General features: G+C 36.4%; 1 protein-coding gene across 2 annotated transcripts in view; it reads left to right on the forward strand.

The window, feature by feature from the left end:
• Positions 1–20280, forward strand: part of RFX3 (regulatory factor X3) — a 188534-nt gene that overhangs the window by 75390 nt on the left and 92864 nt on the right. For both annotated transcript variants that reach the window (XM_068974262.1, XM_068974263.1), the window contains exon 3: positions 8500–8758. In XM_068974262.1, coding sequence (XP_068830363.1) covers positions 8500–8758 — 259 coding nt within the window. The remainder of the gene's footprint in view (positions 1–8499; positions 8759–20280) is intronic.

The following is a 20280-nucleotide window of genomic DNA, read 5'->3' on the forward strand; positions in this document are numbered from 1 at the left end:
TGTAGCTACTTCCATGTAGGGCTGTGGTGACTTTCACAAAAACTTCACAATGTAAAACTATATAAGGCAGAGTTCTTGGTTTCAAGCAGCAGAAACCAAGTCTGGCTTATTTAAGCAAAATAAATAATTTATTGAAAGATATTTGTGACTCAGAATTTTCAGGAAGTCTGAAGAAACAAGCTGAAAAAAATAGGTACAAGCATTGTTAAACATTAGCTAGACCAAAGACAAAACTGCACGCTAGGAGTTGTCCAGTCAGAACACCGCACGACCACAACCCTCTCAAACATTGTTGGCCCCTGCTGCCACTGGATTCCAGTCAGAACTGTGCAACCTGTGTGGCTGACTTAATGAAAATTCCATGAAATCATGTGCCTCTGTCCTTAACAACGGTCTCCCCATTCTCATACTCTCCTAGCTCCCAAACTTTTTGAAAATATTTAAAACTGATTCATTCTGACTGCCTTTAGTTATTTCTTCAGTCTGTCCAATCAGACATATACTGCTATCACTACATGGAAACACCTTGGAGTAAGATCACCTCCTGTTATTATATCTAATGAACATGTTTCAGAATCATCTTACATGTTCTGACTATAGCAGTGTGCTCTGATTGCCACTCCCTTTTCTCATGGACTCCTGTTACCTCTCTGACCTCAGGCCTTTCTTTAGGTTGTTTCTCTGCCTGGAACATTCCCTTACCTCCTTGAACTCCTATCCCAGCTTAAAATAACATCCAAACTTCATTCTGTGGTCCATCATGATGTCTTTCAAGCTTTTTAAAAAACCATCTCCAGTGAGAAAACTAGATGTGCACTTTTTTACTCAGCTAAATATACATAGGCACACACACACACGCTGCATATGCATATGACAGAAAAAAAGCTTCTCAAAATAATTCTTATCCTCCTAGGTATAATATGTTCTGATGTTGTCTAGTCTCTTTTTTAATGCTAGTGTGACCCATTAAATTGCAGATCATGACCCATGAAAAAATTTGTTTACACTACTTACAAGTTTAGTTTTCACCTGCTTTTTAAACCTAATTTTTTTTTTCTAGTGTCCTTCTCATTCATTTTAAACGCCCACTCTAGACTTCTAGTTTATTCCTAAATACCAGGATCTTCCCTGTGGCATGACTTTTGTCCATGCTACACTATCTTCTTGATACATCTTTTCTCCTGTTTTTCATAAAACTGACTTCTTTTCATCCTCTAGTTTCAACCTAAATATCTTTTCTGGGAAAGTAACAGCACTTGATTACTTGATCTAATATGCGCCCTTCCATTAATATGCTGTTTTTCTCTTCTATAGGTTTAACAAAATATCTAATGATCTTATTTCCTTTTTTATTTTTGACCACCTATTTCTTATGTTTGTAACCTTTATATGAGTAGAGGTCATGTTCCTTTTTCCCCAGGTGCCGTAAATATTTATTAAAAGAATATGTACAGAGTAGCCTGAAAGCAATAAAAACATTGTACCAATGTAAGGTATTATAATGATCAACATTACTGCATTTTATCTTCATATTGAATTTTATGGTATGAAATTTGTAAGATATTTTATTATCTTAATTTGCAATTTTTCATACCATTGCTTTATTTTGTAGTTGACTAGCTTATTGGTGAGAGGATATTCAAAACCGAGGTAAAACACAAAATGCATAATTTAGAGATATTATATATCTGGACTTATGGATAAGACAGCTGAAGATAAAGAAAACAGAAAAATTGGTTATAACTAAAATAAATTGACATAATCATTGTAGTGAGTAAGCAAGGAGTAAATATTCAGGGTCATGCTTAGCCAAAGTATATGCTGAGGCGTGACGGGATGCAACAGCACTAGTTTACTGAATTCAGTGGATCAGAGTCCTGACATTTACACAGAACCTGATAATACCTTCAGCTATGAAGAACTTTCCGTCAGCAAGTATGGCATGTCTGTGTGTTTACATTCATTACTGGATACATATGTAGAACAATGGAAAGATTCCTCTTCTGCTATAGAATAATATGACATAGTATTTTCATAACAGTCTGTGGCAATCAATAAAGAACAAACAAACAAACAGGCATGTTTCAAACGTGAACAGAATTGCTTGGGAATTTAGTTGTTTCAGGAGTGTACAGTCAGAAATAGCTGCTTTCAATCTGATATGCCAAAAATTGAGTAATTTTCTCAAACATATGTCTTGGGGATTTCTGGGGTAAATAGTGTGCAAGCAATAACTCTTATGTATTCATTATAGCAGTATGAAAGACAGCTGATCTTAGGTATCAGAATTAGAATCATTATTTCTAGTTCCTAAGAAAGAACTGTTTGTTTTTGTTGTTGGCACTTCTTTTTTTAAACAAAATTTCTTCAGAATATATCCAGGAGCTTAGAGCATTTAAAACTGAAAAGATACTAAGGAATTAATTTCTGCCTAACTCTGGCTCTGGCTCCAAAAAGGCCTCCAGCAACTGAGTTAGTACTTACCTTCTTACTCTTGAAGAGCAATGGCTGAGGACATTGAGGTCTGCCTCTGTTACCCAGTCCAGTGTTGAAAAGTCTCCTCTCTTCCACATTGCAAGTATTTAAATGCCAGAGACAAATTCAGCAACAGTTTGTGACACTTCATCTACAAATATAATTGTGCCCTTTTCCCCCCTGGAAATTACCAATCTTTACCCCTGTGTGTGCTTGCACAAGCTTTCTCCTCAGTCCCATGGGTCATGAGTGAGTAATGAACATAGCTTATGGATTAGACATACTGTTTAGTGACTTTCACTCTTCTCCTGTTCTTTGCTCATTTTTTAGCTAATGAATCATCTCCAGCTAGGGGGAAGTATGAAAATCAAAGCTCTTTGCTGCCGTATTTTTATGCTGACTTGAGGGCTATAGAGATTTTATATATATCTGTGATGCATTTATTTGTATTGCTATTATTCACTGAGGACTAATTATATAAAGGAGTCATGCCCAGAAGATGGCGTGATTTAAACTGCTTGGAATGATGCTCTTATAATAGAACTGCAACTTCTATGATCATAGAACTTCCAAAGTCTTAGTGTGCAATGGTAAATATCCTCCAAAATAGTCTGATCTTTTCCATCTCTCTTTCTTTACCATTACAAGTACATCTTCTGCAGATCCCATTCTGAGTAAGATAGGAGAGTAGTGGGGTGCTGATAAACAGTTAGCAAAGTGTAGTTGTAGTTCACTGGCTCAGTCATGTCTGACTCTTTGTGACCCCTTGGACTGCAGCATGCAAGGCTTCCCTGTCCTTCACCATCTCCTGGAGCTTGCTCAAACTCATGTCCATTGAGTCAGTGATGTCAGTGATGCCATCCAACCATCTTGTCCTCTGTCGTCCCCTTCTCCTGCCTTCAATCTTCTAGCATCAGTGTCTTTTCTAATGAGTCAGCTCTTTGCATCAGGTGGCCAAAGTATTGGAGCTTCAGCATCAGTCCTTCCAATAATACTCAGGGTTGATTTCATTTAGGATTGACTGGTTTGATCTTCTTGCAGTCCAAGGGATTCTCAAGAGTCTTCTCCAACACCACAGTTCAAAAGCATGAATTCGTAGACATCCAGCCTTCTTTATGGGCCAGCTGTCACACCCATATGTGACTACTGGAAAAGCCATAGCTTTGACTGTATGGATCTTTGTTGGCAAGGTAATGTCTGCTTTTTAATATGCTGTCTAGGTTTGTCATAGCTTTTCCTCCAAGGAGCAAGCGTCTTTTAATTTCATGGCTGCAGTCACCATCTCTAGTGATTTTGGAGCCCAAGAAAATAGTCTATCACAGTTTCCATTGTTTCCCCATCTATTTGCCATGAAGTGATGGGACCAGATGCCATGATCTTAGTATTTTGAATGATCAAGAGGCTCTTTAGTTCCTCTTCATTTTCTGCCATTAGGGTGATGTCATCTGCAGCTCTGAGGTTATTGATATTTCTCTCAACAATCTTGATTCCAGCTTGTGCTTCTTCCAGCCCAGCCCTTCTCATGATGTACTCTGCATATAAGTTAAATAAAGCAGGGTGACAATATACAGCCTTGACGTACTCCTTTCCCAATTGTGAAGCAGTCCATTGTTCCATGTCTGGTTCTGACTGTTGCTTCTTGACCTGCATACAGATTTCTCAGGAGGCAGGTAAGGTGGTATGGTATTACCATCTCTTGAAGAATTTTCCACAGTTTGTTGTGATCCACACAGTGAAAAGCTTTAGGGTAGTCAGTGAAGTAGAGTTGATGTTTTTCTGGAGCTCTCTTGCTTTTTCTATAATCCAACAGATGTTGGCAGTTTGATCTCTGGTTTCTCTGCCTTTTCTAAATCCAGCTTTAACATCTGGAAATTCTCAGTTTACATACTATTGAAGTCTCACTTGGAGAATTTTGAGCATTACTTTGCTAGCATGTGAGATGAGTGCAATTGTGCAGTAGTTTGAACATTCTTTTTCATTACCTTTCTTTGGGATTGGAATGCAAACGGACCTTTTCCAGTCCTGTGGCCATTGCTGATTTTTCCAAATTTGCTGGCATATTGAGTTCAGCACTTTTAACAGCATCATCTTTTAGCTAAAATATAAAAAACTCTTAAAAAGCAATAGAAAGTTTGTATGTTACCTGTACCACCTTTTGTAACTATTCCACAATAGTTATTGATAAATATCATTGACATATTTAAAAGTTAAATTATTTTAATGTGATGAAATGTTTGAGAGAATGGGCTAAGTACATATTCCAAATCCAGTTTTTTACCAGCTGTGTGCTTTGGATAAAGCTGTTTAATCTATCTAGACTTTCAAATATTCGCCTTGTCTTTGCAAATAGAAAATAACAGTATCTATCTCATAAAATTGTAATGAAGGTTAAGTGAGTTAATACCTGAAAAGCACATAAGATCATGCCTGTTGCATGGTAAATAGTAAATTTAGCTATTAATAGCTATTATTATATGATTTATTTGTAAAATCAACTTACTACTGGAAAGCATACTTAAAGGTTTTGTTCAGACTGTGAAAAGGAAAGTGGACACAGTTTCGTGCATCTGTCAGTATTTATTTCCCTGTATCTGTTTGTACATCTTATTTGATTATACTTAAATACCAACATCAGATTGTGTTAAGTACAGCTAAATAGGGTCACTGTCATATTTAGGGGACTTAAGATGAACTCATTTCTCTTTTTATCCAAATTTAAAATCAACATGGCTGTTTTATTAAAATAAGTATATACTGAAAGAAATATATAAATGAGATTTCCAGTTGGAAAATACAGCAGTATTGAGAAGAAATGTGTATTTTAAATGATACTTTTCTATGTGTAAAAAAAAAAATAACAAAAAGTATTCTCTATGGAGTTGTTTCTGTCATCATCCCAAACTAAAATTTATACCTGGATCTGTGGTGGTTTTTTTCTGGAAAGCAGTAACTTTACCTAGTGTTGAATACTTTTGGAGCACTCTTATTATTTTACTGAAATTTGCATTAGAAATTGCAATATAAATATAATTTGTAATGGGTTAAATGACCTATTTTAAATAATACAGAAAAATCTTGAAATAGTTTAGCCCAATTTCTCATGCTTTAACAAAACCACAAAAAAAGAATGTATGTTTTAGAAATTTATGAAAGTGACCATTATGCCAAATATACTTTTAAGTAGAGTCCTATTTTATTTGTTGATTAGTGAACCCACTACGTAGCAATAGTTACGTTAAGTGTTGAGGGTACAGATGGGAATGAATGCTCCCATAATTTCATGGGAGCATGAAGACATAAGGAAATTAACAGTGCATTGAGGGTTGTATTTCAGGTGTGTGCAATGTGTTAGGAAAGTACAGAGAGGAAACCTGACAGTCGGGGGTGCAGAGGAGTGATTCTGAGATAAGGCGATGCTCGAGCTGAGAGCTCAAGGCTGACTTAGGCGAAGGAATAGAGGTAAAGACATGCAAAGGTCTTCCAGACAGGGGAAACCCCACACAACATAGCAGGGAGGCAAGAGAAGCTAGTGCTTTACAGGAGATCAGCATCAAGGTCAGTGTGGTACAAGCAAAGAATCATTTGAAGACATGGCTGGTACCAAATCCGGAGCTTGTGCCGGCATCGGCCCTGAGAAGACAGGTCAAAGCTTGTGAATTTCTTCCCAAGGCAAGAGAGAATCACAGGAAAGTTTTTAAGAAAAGCTTAATTTTCCTATTTTCCTTTTAGAAATATTCCCCTGGCATCAGAGTTGAAGATAGATTGGAAGAGAACCAAATAGAGGAAGGAAAACTAGTTAGAAGGCAATTTTAATGGAGAATATTATGAGTTAAAGGACCCCTGATAGCTCAGTTGGTAAAGAATCCACCTGCAATGCAGGACGCCCTGGTTGGATTTCTGGGTCGGGAAGATCCGCTGGACAAGGAATAATAGGCTACCCACTCCAATATTCTTGGGCTTCCCTTGTGGCTCAGCTGGTAAAGAACCACCTGCAATGTGGGAGACCTGGGTTTGATCCCTGGGTTGGGAAGATCCCCTGGAGAAGGGAAAGGCTACCACTCCAGTATTCTGGCCTGGAGAATTCCATGGACTATATAGTCCATGGGGTCACAAAAAATCGGACACGACTGAGAGACTTTCACTTCACTTTACTCACTCATTATGAGTTAAGGCAGTGAGTACAAGAATGGAAAGGAGAATTGGAGAATTGTTTCGGAGATAAAGTTAGTAGGACTGATGTCAATCTGAGCAAGAAAAGTATGCGTGCACTCAGTCACATCCGCCTCTTTACAACCCCATAGACTGCAGCCTGCCAGGCTCCTCAGTTTTTTTGTTTGTTTGTTTGTTTGTTTTTTAAGCAAGAATACTGGAGTGGGTTGTCATTTCCTCCTCCAGGGAGTCTTCCCGACCCAGGGATCGAACCTGCATCTTCTCGCCTTCTACAGTGACAGGCAGATTCTTTTACCACTGAGCAAACTAGGAAGTCCTGAGCAAGAAGAATTAGCAGTAATTTCCAAAGCTGAGTGTTGTGGTGCTGCCCTCTGCTGAGAGGGGGGAATATAGGAAAAAGAGCAGGAGAGAAAAGAATTCCCTTTTAGGTATACATTCACTTTTACATAGGAGACCTCCCAAATATCAGGGATTCCCTAGCAGAGATACTTAAGTGACTCTCAGAAATCTAGATTTAAAACTCTTAAAGTATAACCTAGCGTGTTGCAGTCCATGGGGTCACAAAGATTCAGACACAACTTAGAAAGTGGAGGTATAAACTTATAAGCATGAATATAGTCATGTAGTGTATGATCAAAGTGTATGGTCTGAATAAAAGTGAGAAAAGATAAGAGCTAAAATTGGAGACCTCAGAAAATTACTATTTAATATGCCAAAAAAAAAAATTGAGCCTCCAAAAGATTCTTGAAACACTGTGGTTAAAAAAATTAAAAGGTGAAAGAGAAATGCCATAGAAACTAATGAACAAGAAAGATTAAAACAGAAAGACCTTGCATATACATAGAAATGTCCACAGACATCTACACCAAATTGTCAGTACTGGCTCACTCTGAGATGTAGTGTTGAAGAGAATGACCAAAAACACTGGGAATTTTAATCTGATGTTTGAATTTTTTAAAAGAAAAGTATTTTACACCTTCCTACTATTTTTGAAACTTCTTGAGCGCCTACACTAATTGCAAAATAAAAACAAAAGTCATGTTAAAATGTATGATATAGTCAATTGAAAATTAAAAATAAATCCATCAAACAAGCTGCTTAATCAGAACAGGGCAAGGAGGGAAAGGGCAACATGGCTTAGTCAACAACATTGTACTGCAGATAAGTCAAGAAAGATGAGGACTGACAGCAGCCTTTTAGCTTGGTATTTAGACGAGGTCACAAGTGACCTTATTAAAAGCATTTTCAGTGAAAGGCTAAGGGCAGAAGCTTGACTGTTGTTGGGAAGCAGAAAATGAGGACATGAGGTAGCACAGTCATCTCATTGAGGAGAAGCTTGAGTGTAAAGAAGAAAGAGTTAGGGATTTAGGGCACATGCTTTGCTCAAGATCCTGCCTAGTGGTTAGAAAGAGTTATGCACGCTACCTTAAGTCATGGAGGTTTCCTGCAAGTCACCAGCAGTGTGAAGTAGTTTGGGGAGCTGACTTGTCAACCCCTCTTCATTCCAGATCCCAGCTTTCCTAAAACTGGGATTTGCAGGAAGTTTTATAAGAAATTTAAGAAGTCACACAGCACGATTTCTTGAAGGGACAAGACCTGAGCTTATTTATATACTTGAGGTAGGCCCCAATAGTGGCAAAAACTCTACTGTGCAGGAAAGTGTTGAGGTACTTATAAATAAATGTACCTTTAATTTGGAAAGTAAGCCCAGCTATTTCTGGGAATGAAGTTTCACAAAAAATACAAAACTCACCATGTCCCAAAGGCTAAGCTGATATATTTTAAACATATATTCTACCCTGGGAAAAGCAATAAGATGATATAAATAAATTTCTTTCTTTTCTTCTTCTAAAGCCGAACAACAACTTACCCTTACACAGAAACACAGATGTACAGCCAAAACACTGGAGGGAATTACTTTGATACTCAAGGGAGCTCTGCACAGGTGACTACCGTGGTCTCGTCTCACAGTATGGTGGGCACCGGTGGGATTCAGATGGGCGTCACAGGAGGACAACTCATCAGCAGCTCTGGAGGAACCTATCTGATCGGCAACTCAATGGAGAATTCTGGACACTCGGTGACACATACCACTCGGGCTTCCCCAGCGACAGTAAGTATCTTAAGTTTTTATTTGTTTAATTCAGCTTCTTGGTGGCTTCTTCCATACACTTTTCTCTTTAGAGAGAAAAAACAAAACAAAACACTGGGCCGGGGCAAGAATGTGTTGGGAAGTTTTAGCATGTAACTTTTTCTAATATATTGTAAAATCTGTTCTTTAGAGTAAAATTAGACCTGCTTACCCATATGTGAAGTTATTTTACATTGAACCAGAGGGACACTTTGGGAAGCACTGACAAAGGCCATCTACAAAGTGATTTTCACAGTGAAAAGGGAAGTACTTGCCACTTATCAAGGCCTTAAGAAAGCTGGGAAAATGGGGAGGATGAGTCCTTTGCCACTTTCATTTTCATTCCAGTGAAAAACATTTAATAATTTGGCTCTGATCATAGGTGTGAGCAAATAATAACTTAGGAACACAAATACATATTTGAGTTTTCAAGTTTTTAAAATTTAATAAGTATGTTTATTTTGACACAAGACATTTTAATGTGCTAAAATGCTATGATAGAAATAGTAATAAAAACCTGTGCAGTTTTTGATGTCCTCAAACTCTGTAACCTGGTCTTTCCTTTTTACTTCAGCTGAGCATAGGGAGAATAATCATTTAGAACCACCTAGCTAAAGTAGAAATGGAATTGGTCTTACAGTTGTATCATATAAAAGGGGCCTGGAAATTTGACTTAAGTGCATGTACCCCTTTTCTGTACTCCTACCATATAATTTGTTCTTATAATGAAATAGAAACAAATAGAAAATAATTATAGGAGAGGCTTTACATTTTTCACTTTGTGGATTTTCTTCATGATATAATATATACTTGGTAAGTATTTTCTATATATATTTTCTGTTTGTAATGATTACCATGTATTCATACCTTCATCATTTAGTATCTTTTCCCTAATCTGTCTTTAAAGCCCTTTATTTTTAGTTAACTCTTTCCTACTAACATCAGAATAGATGTTCCATTCTTTTCTTTGTATTTTTGAAGCATTTCTAATATCCATTTCCCTCTTGCTTTTAATAACACTCAATACGGCATTTCTAAACCTTTCAGTAACATCAGTATATTTATGTAGATCAGAAACTAAATCATAGATTCTCTTGACCTCAGTTCTCCTGTCAATGAAATAAGGGATTAGTTAGACTAAATGATTTCCTAATTTCTTTTCAGCTTTAAAATCAATCATATTTACAAAGGAATTGTACAATATTTTGGATGTAAAATAACTGTATATTTGCCATAAAAGGAAAGGCGATAGATTAGGTGCCAGTACTTTATAATGCTCCTCATAAACGTCACCCAGACAGTATTTTCAGTGGAAAGGGAAGTACTTGCCACTTACGAAGGCCTTAGGAAATCTGGGAAAATGGAGAGGAAGAGTCCCTTTCCCACTTTCATTTCATCCACCTCTCTCAGGCTGGCTTATCACCACTCCATCCCACACCTGCTCCTGTTTCACCTTCCCCAGACATTCCTGCTTGCCTTCACATTGACTTCTAGCTTTCTGTTAAACATCCTCATGAGCTGGATATAGGTTTACTAAGTTTGCTAGTGCTATCACTACTGAGATAACTAAGTTGATTATTTCAGGTCATGTGTATACACAGGTACAGATTTTAACAGGGTAAATTTTATAGCTTGATTTTCTTTCTTTCTTTCCTATATAGAGTGTAAAAAGTGGCATGACTCTTTAAGTTATCCATTACACAAATACAGTGCAATTTTTGTTATATTAATTGGTAAATTAAACTAACTTAAAATAATTGACTTATACCACCTGGAAATAGGGAAAAAACTTTTTAAAAAAAGAAACCATCGATTCCTAGTATCAGTTGCACATATTAATTTACACTTTTTAAAAGGCATTCATATTTAAGCTTTTGTTATGGGTGGTTTTTCGTTTTCATTTTTACAAGAAAACTTCCTTTTTAGCAAAAGGAGTTTAAATGTTACCTAAAGAAATAATCTTTACATGGAAAATCATAAGGTGCCCTCATTGAAAACACACAAAATAGTGGCATATGATAGATATGTATTAACTAAATATACATCTGATAGTATTATGTTACCTTGCATTTACTACCACCGTTTATATGTGATTTAGATTCCCCCTCAGTCGTGCTGAAGGTCTTCATCTGCTTCATTCACCATAGGCAGTGATTCTGTGCACAATTTCATCTCTGTTCTGTACTATAATAAAGTTAACAAAGTTTAAGTGCCATGACACCTATTTAACATTTCCTCCCATCCTCCTCTTGCCAGATGCTAGAAAATTTGTACAGTATAGTTGCTTAGACTACTAGAACTCTATCGAGTTTTTTGTAGGTGCTGTGTTATTAGAGGGGCTTTGCTTATTTTCCTGTACCTTTTTCATTCACTGTAGAACCGTACGAAGAATGTCTATGAGCGCAGTCTTTAACAACTTGCTGGTCAAGACACAGGCCATTTTTTTCCAGAGACTGAGCCAGACTGTGCCATATAAGTTCAATTTTTCTGACTGTTCTTTAGTGTTCAAGCTGTCACCTATAGCAAGCCTGATGAAACTAACTGTGTAGGCATTCGTATTTCTGCCCTCTACTTTGGCCAGAATTCCTGAAGGGAAATGGTCAATTGGGCTATTTCTTAACAGCCTATAATAAATGGAATAAATCGTTAATTCAGTTGATGTGAATGTAATGAAATTTGAGGACTTAGGAATAGCACAGACCTACTACTTCTACTCAGTTCCTGGTTAGCAAGGTTTCCTGCTCCAGTTCTTAGAATAATTGCCTTGATTCTCTCTTACCTTTGACCTCTGTCTAGATAGAAATACTTCCATTTAAATTCATGAGGAATAATTTTCAGCCACAGAAAGGTTTACTCCATTGTGCAAACCAACTTTTCAGGATAAGCCAATAAAAAGAAGAGGTCATATTTGAAATTGAAGCCACTACTAAGAAAAATAAATGGTTAGCACTTGAGATATTTTCTTACCTAATCTAATAGTCGATATAAAACCATCTTTATTACACTACAAGAATCTCTACATTAATGGAAAATTTATATTTTGAGCAAATATTTAGTTTTATAACCTTAAGTGAAAAAATATTTTACATAAACATGTTTTAGAGTTTTATTTTTCCTATGCATTTCAAAATGTTTCAATTTTCAAGGTATAGAGAGATTTCAGAATTTTTCAGAAGATAATGATGGTAACATGTTAAATTTTATTTGATGAATGTAGTATGGTACAAACTACCAATGTTCAGATTTGGTCAAAATCCTTTTACTCCTTTTACTTACTGTATTCTTTTATTTGGTCAATGGAGTCCATGTGTATAAAGTTAAATATGTATATATACATATATTTTAGTTATTTAAATATAAGTATAAACTTACATTTAAAAGGCATCTCCTGCTGATAGTATTAGATAAGAATTTTTCAAAAGATTATGTGACATTTTTCTTGGGACATCACTGGATATGACTTCAGCTAAGTTACTACTTGAATACATGTTTTACATTTCATTAAATTAATGCTGCTGCTGCTGCTGCTGCTGCTAAGTCACTTCAGTCATGTCCGACTCTGTGCGACCCCGGAGACGGCAGCCCACCAGGCTCCCTTGTCCCTGGGATTCTCCAGGCAAGAACACTGCAGTGGGTTGCCATTTCCTTCTCCAATGCATGAAAGTGAAAAGTGAAAGTGAAGTCGCTCAGTCGTGTCCGACTCCTAGCGGCTCCATGGAATGCAGCCTACCAGGCGCCTCCGTCCATGGGTTCTAGGGATCTATTTATTGTTAACATTTTGGGAGAACATGGATATTAAGGTAGAAGAGTTGACTGCTGTCATATCTCAACTCATTATGCTTTGATCTTCTTCTAAATACATCTCCCTGTCAGTTTTCACTCCAATCCCAAAGAAAGGCAATGCCAAAGAATGTTCAAACTACTGCACAATTGTACTCATCTCACACGCTAGTAAAGTAATGCTCAAAATTCTCCAAGCCAGGCTTCAGCAATACGTGAACCATGAACTTCCAGATGTTCAAGCTGATTTTAGAAAAGGCAGAGGAACCAGAGATCAAATTGCTAACATCCACTGGATCATCGAAAAAGCAAGAGAGTTCCAGAAAAACATCTATTTCTGCTATTGACTATGCCAAAGCCTTTGACTGTATGGATCACAATAAACTGTGGAAAATTCTTCAACAGATGGGAATACCAGACCACCTAACCTGCCTCTTGAGAAATCTGTATGCAGGTCAGGAAGCAACAGTTAGAACTGGACATGGAACAACAGACTGGTTCCAAATAGGAAAAGGAGTACGTCAAGACTGTATATTGTCACCCTGCTTATTTAACTTCTATGCAGAGTACATCATGAGAAATGGCGGGCCGGAAGAAGCACAAGCTGGAATCAAGATTGCTGGGAGAAATATCAATAACCTCAGATATGCAGATGACACCACCCTTATGGCAGAAAGTGAAGAGGAACTAAAAAGCCTCTTGATCCTCTTGATGAAAGTGAAAGAGGAGAGCGAAAAAGCTGGCTTAAAGTTCAACATTCAGAAAACGAAGATCATGGCATTTTGTCCCATCACTTCATGGCAAATAGATGGGGAAACAATGGAAACAGTGTCAGACTTTATTTTTCTGGGCTCCAAAATCACTGCAGATGGTGATTGCAGCCATGAAATTAAAAGACACTTACTCCTTGGAAGGAAAGTTATGACCAACCTATAGAGCATATTCAAAAGCAGAGACATTACTTTGCCAACCAAGTTCCGTCTAGTCAAGGCTATAGTTTTTCCAGTGGTCATGTATGGATGTGAGAATTGGACTGTGAAGAAAGCTGAGTGCCAAAGAATTGATGCTTTTGAACTGTGGAGTTGGAGAAGACTCTTGAGAGTCCCTTGGACTACAGGAGATCCAACCATCCATCCTAAAGGAGATTGGTCCTGGGTGTTCTTTGGAAGGAATGATGCTAAAGCTGAAACTCCAATACTTTGGCCACCTCATGTGAAGAGTTGACTCATTGGAAAAGACTCTGATGCTGGGAGGGATTGGGGGCAGGAGGAGAAGGGTACGACAGAGGATGAAATGGCTGGATGGCATCACCGACTCGATGGTCGTGAGTTTAAGTGAACTCCGGGGGTTGGTGACAGGGAGGCCTGGCGTGCTGCAATTCATGGGGTCGCAAAGAGTCAGACTCGACTGAGCGACTGAACTGAACTGAGGGTCTTCTTATGTGTCTTTAATTTTAAATGCTAAATTATTTTTTATATAACAATATTTTTTTACAATTTTGAACCAGAACACATTTTGCACATGAAGATCAAAAATTTGTGATTATAGTAGTGATATTTTTATACTCATCACAACGTAGTTTATCTTATATGAAACTATACAGTAATTAGCAATTTGCTGTAAGAAGCTTTATTTACTCATTCCTCCATAAAATAACATTTGTATTCTTATAATTAGATGGTTATTTATGGAGTTGTTTTTTCTTCTTGATAAGGAAACTAACTGAATAAGATTACATTAATCATTTTTGAGACTGTGCTATGAAAGCTAATTTTCTACTTTTCTGTATATACATTTAGTAATTATATATGTTAAATGACTCTTGCTAAAATTAGATCCCACCAAAGGCACAAGGTAAATGTAACAAAACTAGTACTGTTCGTATCTCTACCTCTTTTGATTAATGTAAAATATTGTAATTTCTTTCATTTGTTTGGAGGAAAATTTGAATGTCCATCTATGGCTATTTAAGTAAAAGTTTGAGCTATCTTATGTATAGAAAGTTAAGAATTCATTCAAAAATTTTAATGCTTTTATTTCTTTATCCTTGAATTTACACATTTGTGGATATGGTATGTGAGAATGCTTTTTCTAGGAAGATGAATACATTTTGTTATTGTTCAGTCACTAAGTCATGTCCAGCTCTTCTGCAACTCTGTGGACTGTATAGCCCACCAGGCTTCTCTATCCGTGGGGTTTCTCAGGCAAGAACACAGAGAAAGTGCTTCACAAGATAGTGCTTCATAAAATGACTTTGTTTTCTTATTTTTTACTGGAGTGGTACCAATGGCTATTTCTTTTAAAGTTTTTATTAATTTATTTTTATGAATAAGTTATACATTCTTAAGTTGTACAATTCAAAAGATAAAAGAAAGTGTTTCATGCAGTGTCTCTCTCACTCGTTTCTCAGTTCTTCTCCTAGGAGGCAGTCACAGTTACCGAGTTCTTTGAGTATCACTCTAGATATACCTTCTGAATGTATAAGCAGAATGTCTCTCTCTTTCCCTCTCATTAAATTTTTTTGCAAGTAGTAACAAAAGTAAAACATCATGCTTTTTTTTCCCCACTTCAGTATGTGCCAGAGATTTTTTTATTTTATCAGTACTTAAAGGGCTTCTTTATATTTAAGGGGAAATGGCTATATTAGAAGGAGCTATACTGCCCATACTTCTTACCACAGGGTAAAAAATGTTAAAATAATGTTGGATTACTTGTTATAACCATATAGAGATAGAAAAGTAACATAGTCACATGAGATGACAACGTGTTTAACTGTCATATATATAGATATGCTTGGAAGAAATGTTTACAAATGTGATGTTATACTTAAATCAGTTATTTTACATTTTGCATATTATAGAAATAATAAATTTCTATTTTAAATAATTTTCTTATAGCCTTGCTGCTGCTGCTAAATCACTTCAGTCATGTCCAACTCTGTGTGACCCCATAGACGGCAGCCCACCAGGCTCCCCCGTCCCTGGGATTCTCCAGGCAAGAACACTGGAGTGGGTTGCCATTTCCTTCTCCATCTTATAGCCTTAATGATTTAAAAATGTAAAGCAAAACTGCTTTTCCCACTTATTTTGGCAAAAGTATGTATGTCCATTATAATCTTCATATTTTCTCTTTTCCTATGTCCCATTTTCCCTAGGCCAACCTGAGGTCTCAAATAAAACTCCTCTGAAAGAGTACCATGAATCTTCTGCTTTCTGCACTAAATCCTGAATTGACTGAAGGTTCTGGGAACTTATTTTCAAAGCACCTAATTAAATGGAACTTTGAGTGACTTGTAGTCTCCATTGCTTTATCTATATTCCATTCAGCTGTCAGTCAGTTTCACACTGCTCCAGCTTTGAAGCTGATAAGATCTAGAGGCAGTAATTTTATGGTTAAGATTGTAAGACATTCCACCCCTAGAAATCTTGATAAAGTAAAAGATTAAGACACACAAAATGATGGGGCCTTCAGCCACTCCTTAGCATAGCTGATGGAGTCCTCCTTAATTTCTAAAGCAAAATAGAATGTGTTATTTTAATTTTTAGCTATTTCATACTCAAACAGCATTTCAGAACCCCAGGTATGTTGCAACATGCCAGAAATGGCTAGATTTTATTTCAGCCAAAATCTAGATTAGGAGTGTTTAATGATGCTTGTAAATTCTGATTATAAATATGGAAGTTAACTATGTTCCAGGTGACCTGTTGCATAACTTTCGCTTGGTCTTTATATTTGTAAATCAAATTGCAAGCTAATTTACTAGTTTGAAACTAATATAGATTTTGATGGAAAAAATCACTGATGTTTCATTTGTGGAAAATGTGTGATCCAGATAAAATATAAAATGTATTGCTGGCAAATTTAAATATACTGTCACCTGTGAGCTACATATGAGTCAGCTTTAGACCCATAATATTTTAATACTGCCTGTTCCGCTGATCCATTTCTTTTAATGAGGCTAACGATCACATGATGCCTATGACCAAATGTCAGTTCTCAAATGAGAGAGAATTTCTCCGTGTTTATGAGTTCATACTCCAAAAGCATGTGATTTGGTTAACACTTTCTCAGCAAGCATAACTACAGTTGTATTTATTGGCCATGGAATTATTTGGTTTCTTTTAAAATCTAGATTTAAAAAAATATAGCTATTGGTGCCCCTAAAATTTCATGGGTTAGGGATTTTATAAACTAACTGTAGAATGTTAAAGTAATTTAACTCATTTATTTTAACTTTACCCACTGTAAGTTTTAGTAACTTTCTCATCACCTTGTGAGAAAAGAAGATGTGCTTTATTAATTGTGCTCTCACAATTATAGGAAGGAAGCAGTTAGACAGGAGAAGGAAATAAAATATAAAATTAGAGGTCAGAATTTGTAGATATGACTGTATACTCGATAAAAAATCAGAATCAAATGAAAATCTGTAACAAATAATAGGAGAATTTAGTAATGTGACTTAGTACAAAATTTATATACAAAGAAATCTATAGCTTTTCTAGATACGAATGACAGTAGTTAGAAAATAAGCCAAGACATCATTTATAATAAACTCAAAATATACCAGGCAGTAAGCTAATAATATATGTGCAAGATCCAGCTGCTGAATAAAACTTTTTAAAGTTCCTAAGGGACACAAAAGGAAACCTGAGTAATTGAAGAAGTTTTACTATCAAATATTTTGAATCTCCATAAGTTAACTTAAAAATTTTTAGTATGATCCCAATCAAGATACCAGTAGGTTTTTTCTTTTCTAAGAAAGGCTGTTTACATAAATAAACCTACCCATAAGAATAGTGAAGAAAGTTGTGAAAAGAAAACTAATGATGAATGGCAATGGGATACAAGTGGCCATACCAGTTATTCAAATGTACATAAAATTAATACTTAAAACAATAATCTACGCACATGAATAGACTAATATAGGCCAGTAATAGACTAAAAATCATAAATAGGCCAAATGCATTTAGGAATATAAAAATGGCATTGTCTGTAGGTAGAAAAATGATGAACTATTGATAAATGATGTTTGGAACCACTGGGTAACTATTTTTAAGAGAAAATTAGATTGGTTCCACACATTATTCCAAATATAAAAATTAATTTCACTTGGAAAGATAAATATTTTTATTATCATTCTCTTATAATAGAGAAACATGATATAAAATTTAGATCCTACAAAAAATACATTGATGTGATCAGCTCTATAAAAGTAAAAACATTCCATATGAAAGAAACCACAGCAAAAAAAGGCAACAGTGAAACAACAACCTCACATCAAGTTTGAAACATTATATTCAAAGCATGAATTACTTTAATATACACACTACTCTTAGAAATCCTTCAGGAAAGAAAAAAAAAGACCAAAAATGAAGAAAGCTTTTGAAGAAGCAGTCTACTGAAAAGGAAATGAAAACTAAACTACAAAGAGATACTATTTTTTCTCTCTCACACAGGCAAAACTAAAAAGTAAAGCTTGGCAAAGGCATAAGGAAATAGGCAGTCCCGTTGTTCTTAAGAAACTGTATTGGTATAGGATTGGTGAGCAATAGGAAATTTTAATCAAGATTAAAAAAACACATATCCACTGGTGATACTCTTACATACGTGAAATGCTCCATAAACAACTATATTCATTCAAGTTATTTGTATTAGAAAAAGATTGGAAGAAACCTAATTGTTCATCAGAAGAGAAATAAATATATATTTTTCCATTTGTCCGTTCAGTGGGATTTTACACAGTCTTTTAAAAGAGTGAGGCAGTGTGTATGTGTATATATGTGTGTAAATAGATATGGAAAGATCCCTAAATATATTGTTAAATGAAAAAACAAGTAGTGTGTGTATGTGTGCATGCGTGTGTACATTGAATAGAAACATACTTTTTTCTATGAAAGAAAGTGAAAGTGTTAGTCACTCAGTCATGTCCGAGTCTTCATGACCTCATGGACTGTAGTCAGGCTCCTCTGTCCATGGGATTTCCCCGACAAGAATGTTGGAATGGGTTGCCATTTCATTCCCTAGGGAGTTTTCCCGACCCAGGGATCAAACCCAGATCTCCTGCATTGCAGGCCGATTCTTTACCGCCTGAGCCACCAGGGAAACCCCATACATTCCTATATGCTTATATAAGTACAAAGATATCTCTAGAAGAATGCATGAGGAAAAAGGGTGGGAGGCATATGAATATATTTTTAATTAAAAAGTGATTTATTATTTTTAAAAAATTCAGGCAAGCTCTTAATGATTATAAAGTGTTATCTACCCAAATGCATGTAACTGCAGCAACCTTTTCTTTTACTTTATGCACAATAAAAGATTGTCTACGAGGGATCATGGTTCAAATTAAACCTTGATCCTTGGTTTTAGAAGACGTCCTCTTTTATTAGACAGTAGAAAGTTTAGAGAATGAAAACTTGCATTAAATTTAGTAAAGATATATAGAACCGTTCTTACTATTAAATATTTTGGAGTGAAGGTGAACTTTTAGTATTTTTATTCATATACTCAGAGCCTGGATTGTTATCTTTAATCACTAACTCTCTCAGACATTTATTGAGCAATCACTATTGACCAGGCACTGTGCTTCTGTGGTTGTAAGGTTTACAGTATGGGTTAATAGAGCTAATTTCATCATTGAAAGGTACCTAATACTCCAAGGCAAAAAATGGAAATCCACAAAGAGCCCCAAACTTCTTTCAAGTGGTTAGCTTTCATTTTCTTTCTCATCACATTATTTTTAAAATCACAAATGGTAATATGTTGTAAATTGATTAATTTTAGATTCACCAAAATTATGATTATCTTCTGATTATGTTACTAATATAAATTGCAAAATATCTAAAGGTTGGGTAAGATTGGCTAGCAAGAGAATGAAAGAGAGGCAAAATTTCAAATAACACTTAAGAAACACCCCCTTACATAGAGTTAGCCAGGGCCATTGTAGGAATACCTGTTATCGCCTTACTTATTCTCTCTGAAGTATTAATTGCAGTCTAACCCTGGCAAAGAAAAAGATTAGATCTTGTTTAGTACAAGTTTCCAGGGAAGGCAATGGCAACCCCACTCCAGTACTCTTGCCTGGAAAATCCCATGGATGGAGGAGCCTAGTAGGCTGTAGTCCATGGGGTCGTGAAGAGTCGGACACGACCGAGTGACTTCACTTTCACTTTTCACTTTCATGCATTGGAGAAGGCAGTGGCAACCCACTCCAGTGTTCTTGCCTGGAGAATCCCAGGGGCGGTGAAGCCTGATGGGCTGCCATCTATGGGGTCGCACAGAGTCGGACACGACTGAAGCGACTTAGCAGCAATACAAGTTTCAAGTTTCAGTCACTCAGTCGTGTCCGACTCTTTGCAACCCCATGGACTGCAACACGCCGGGTTTCCCTATCCTTCATCAACTCCCAGCGCCTGCTCAAACTCATGTCCATCAAGTCGGTGGTGCCATCCAACCGTCTCATCCTCTATCATCCCCTTCTCCTCCTGCTTTCAATCTTTCCCAGAATCAGGGCCTTTTCTAATGAGTCAGCTCTTTGCATCAAGTGGCCAAAGTATTAGAGTTTCAGCTTCAGCATCAGTCCTCCCAGTGAATATTCAGGACTGATTTCCTTTAGGATTGACTGATTTGATCTCCTTGAAGTCCAAGGGACTGTCAAGAGTCTTCTCCAACAGCACAGTTCAAAAGCATGAATTCTTTGGTGTTCACCTTTCTTTATAGTTCAA

This window comes from Capricornis sumatraensis, chromosome 6 (assembly GCF_032405125.1).
Source record: "Capricornis sumatraensis isolate serow.1 chromosome 6, serow.2, whole genome shotgun sequence".
In the NCBI taxonomy this organism is placed as follows: Eukaryota; Metazoa; Chordata; class Mammalia; order Artiodactyla; family Bovidae; genus Capricornis; species Capricornis sumatraensis.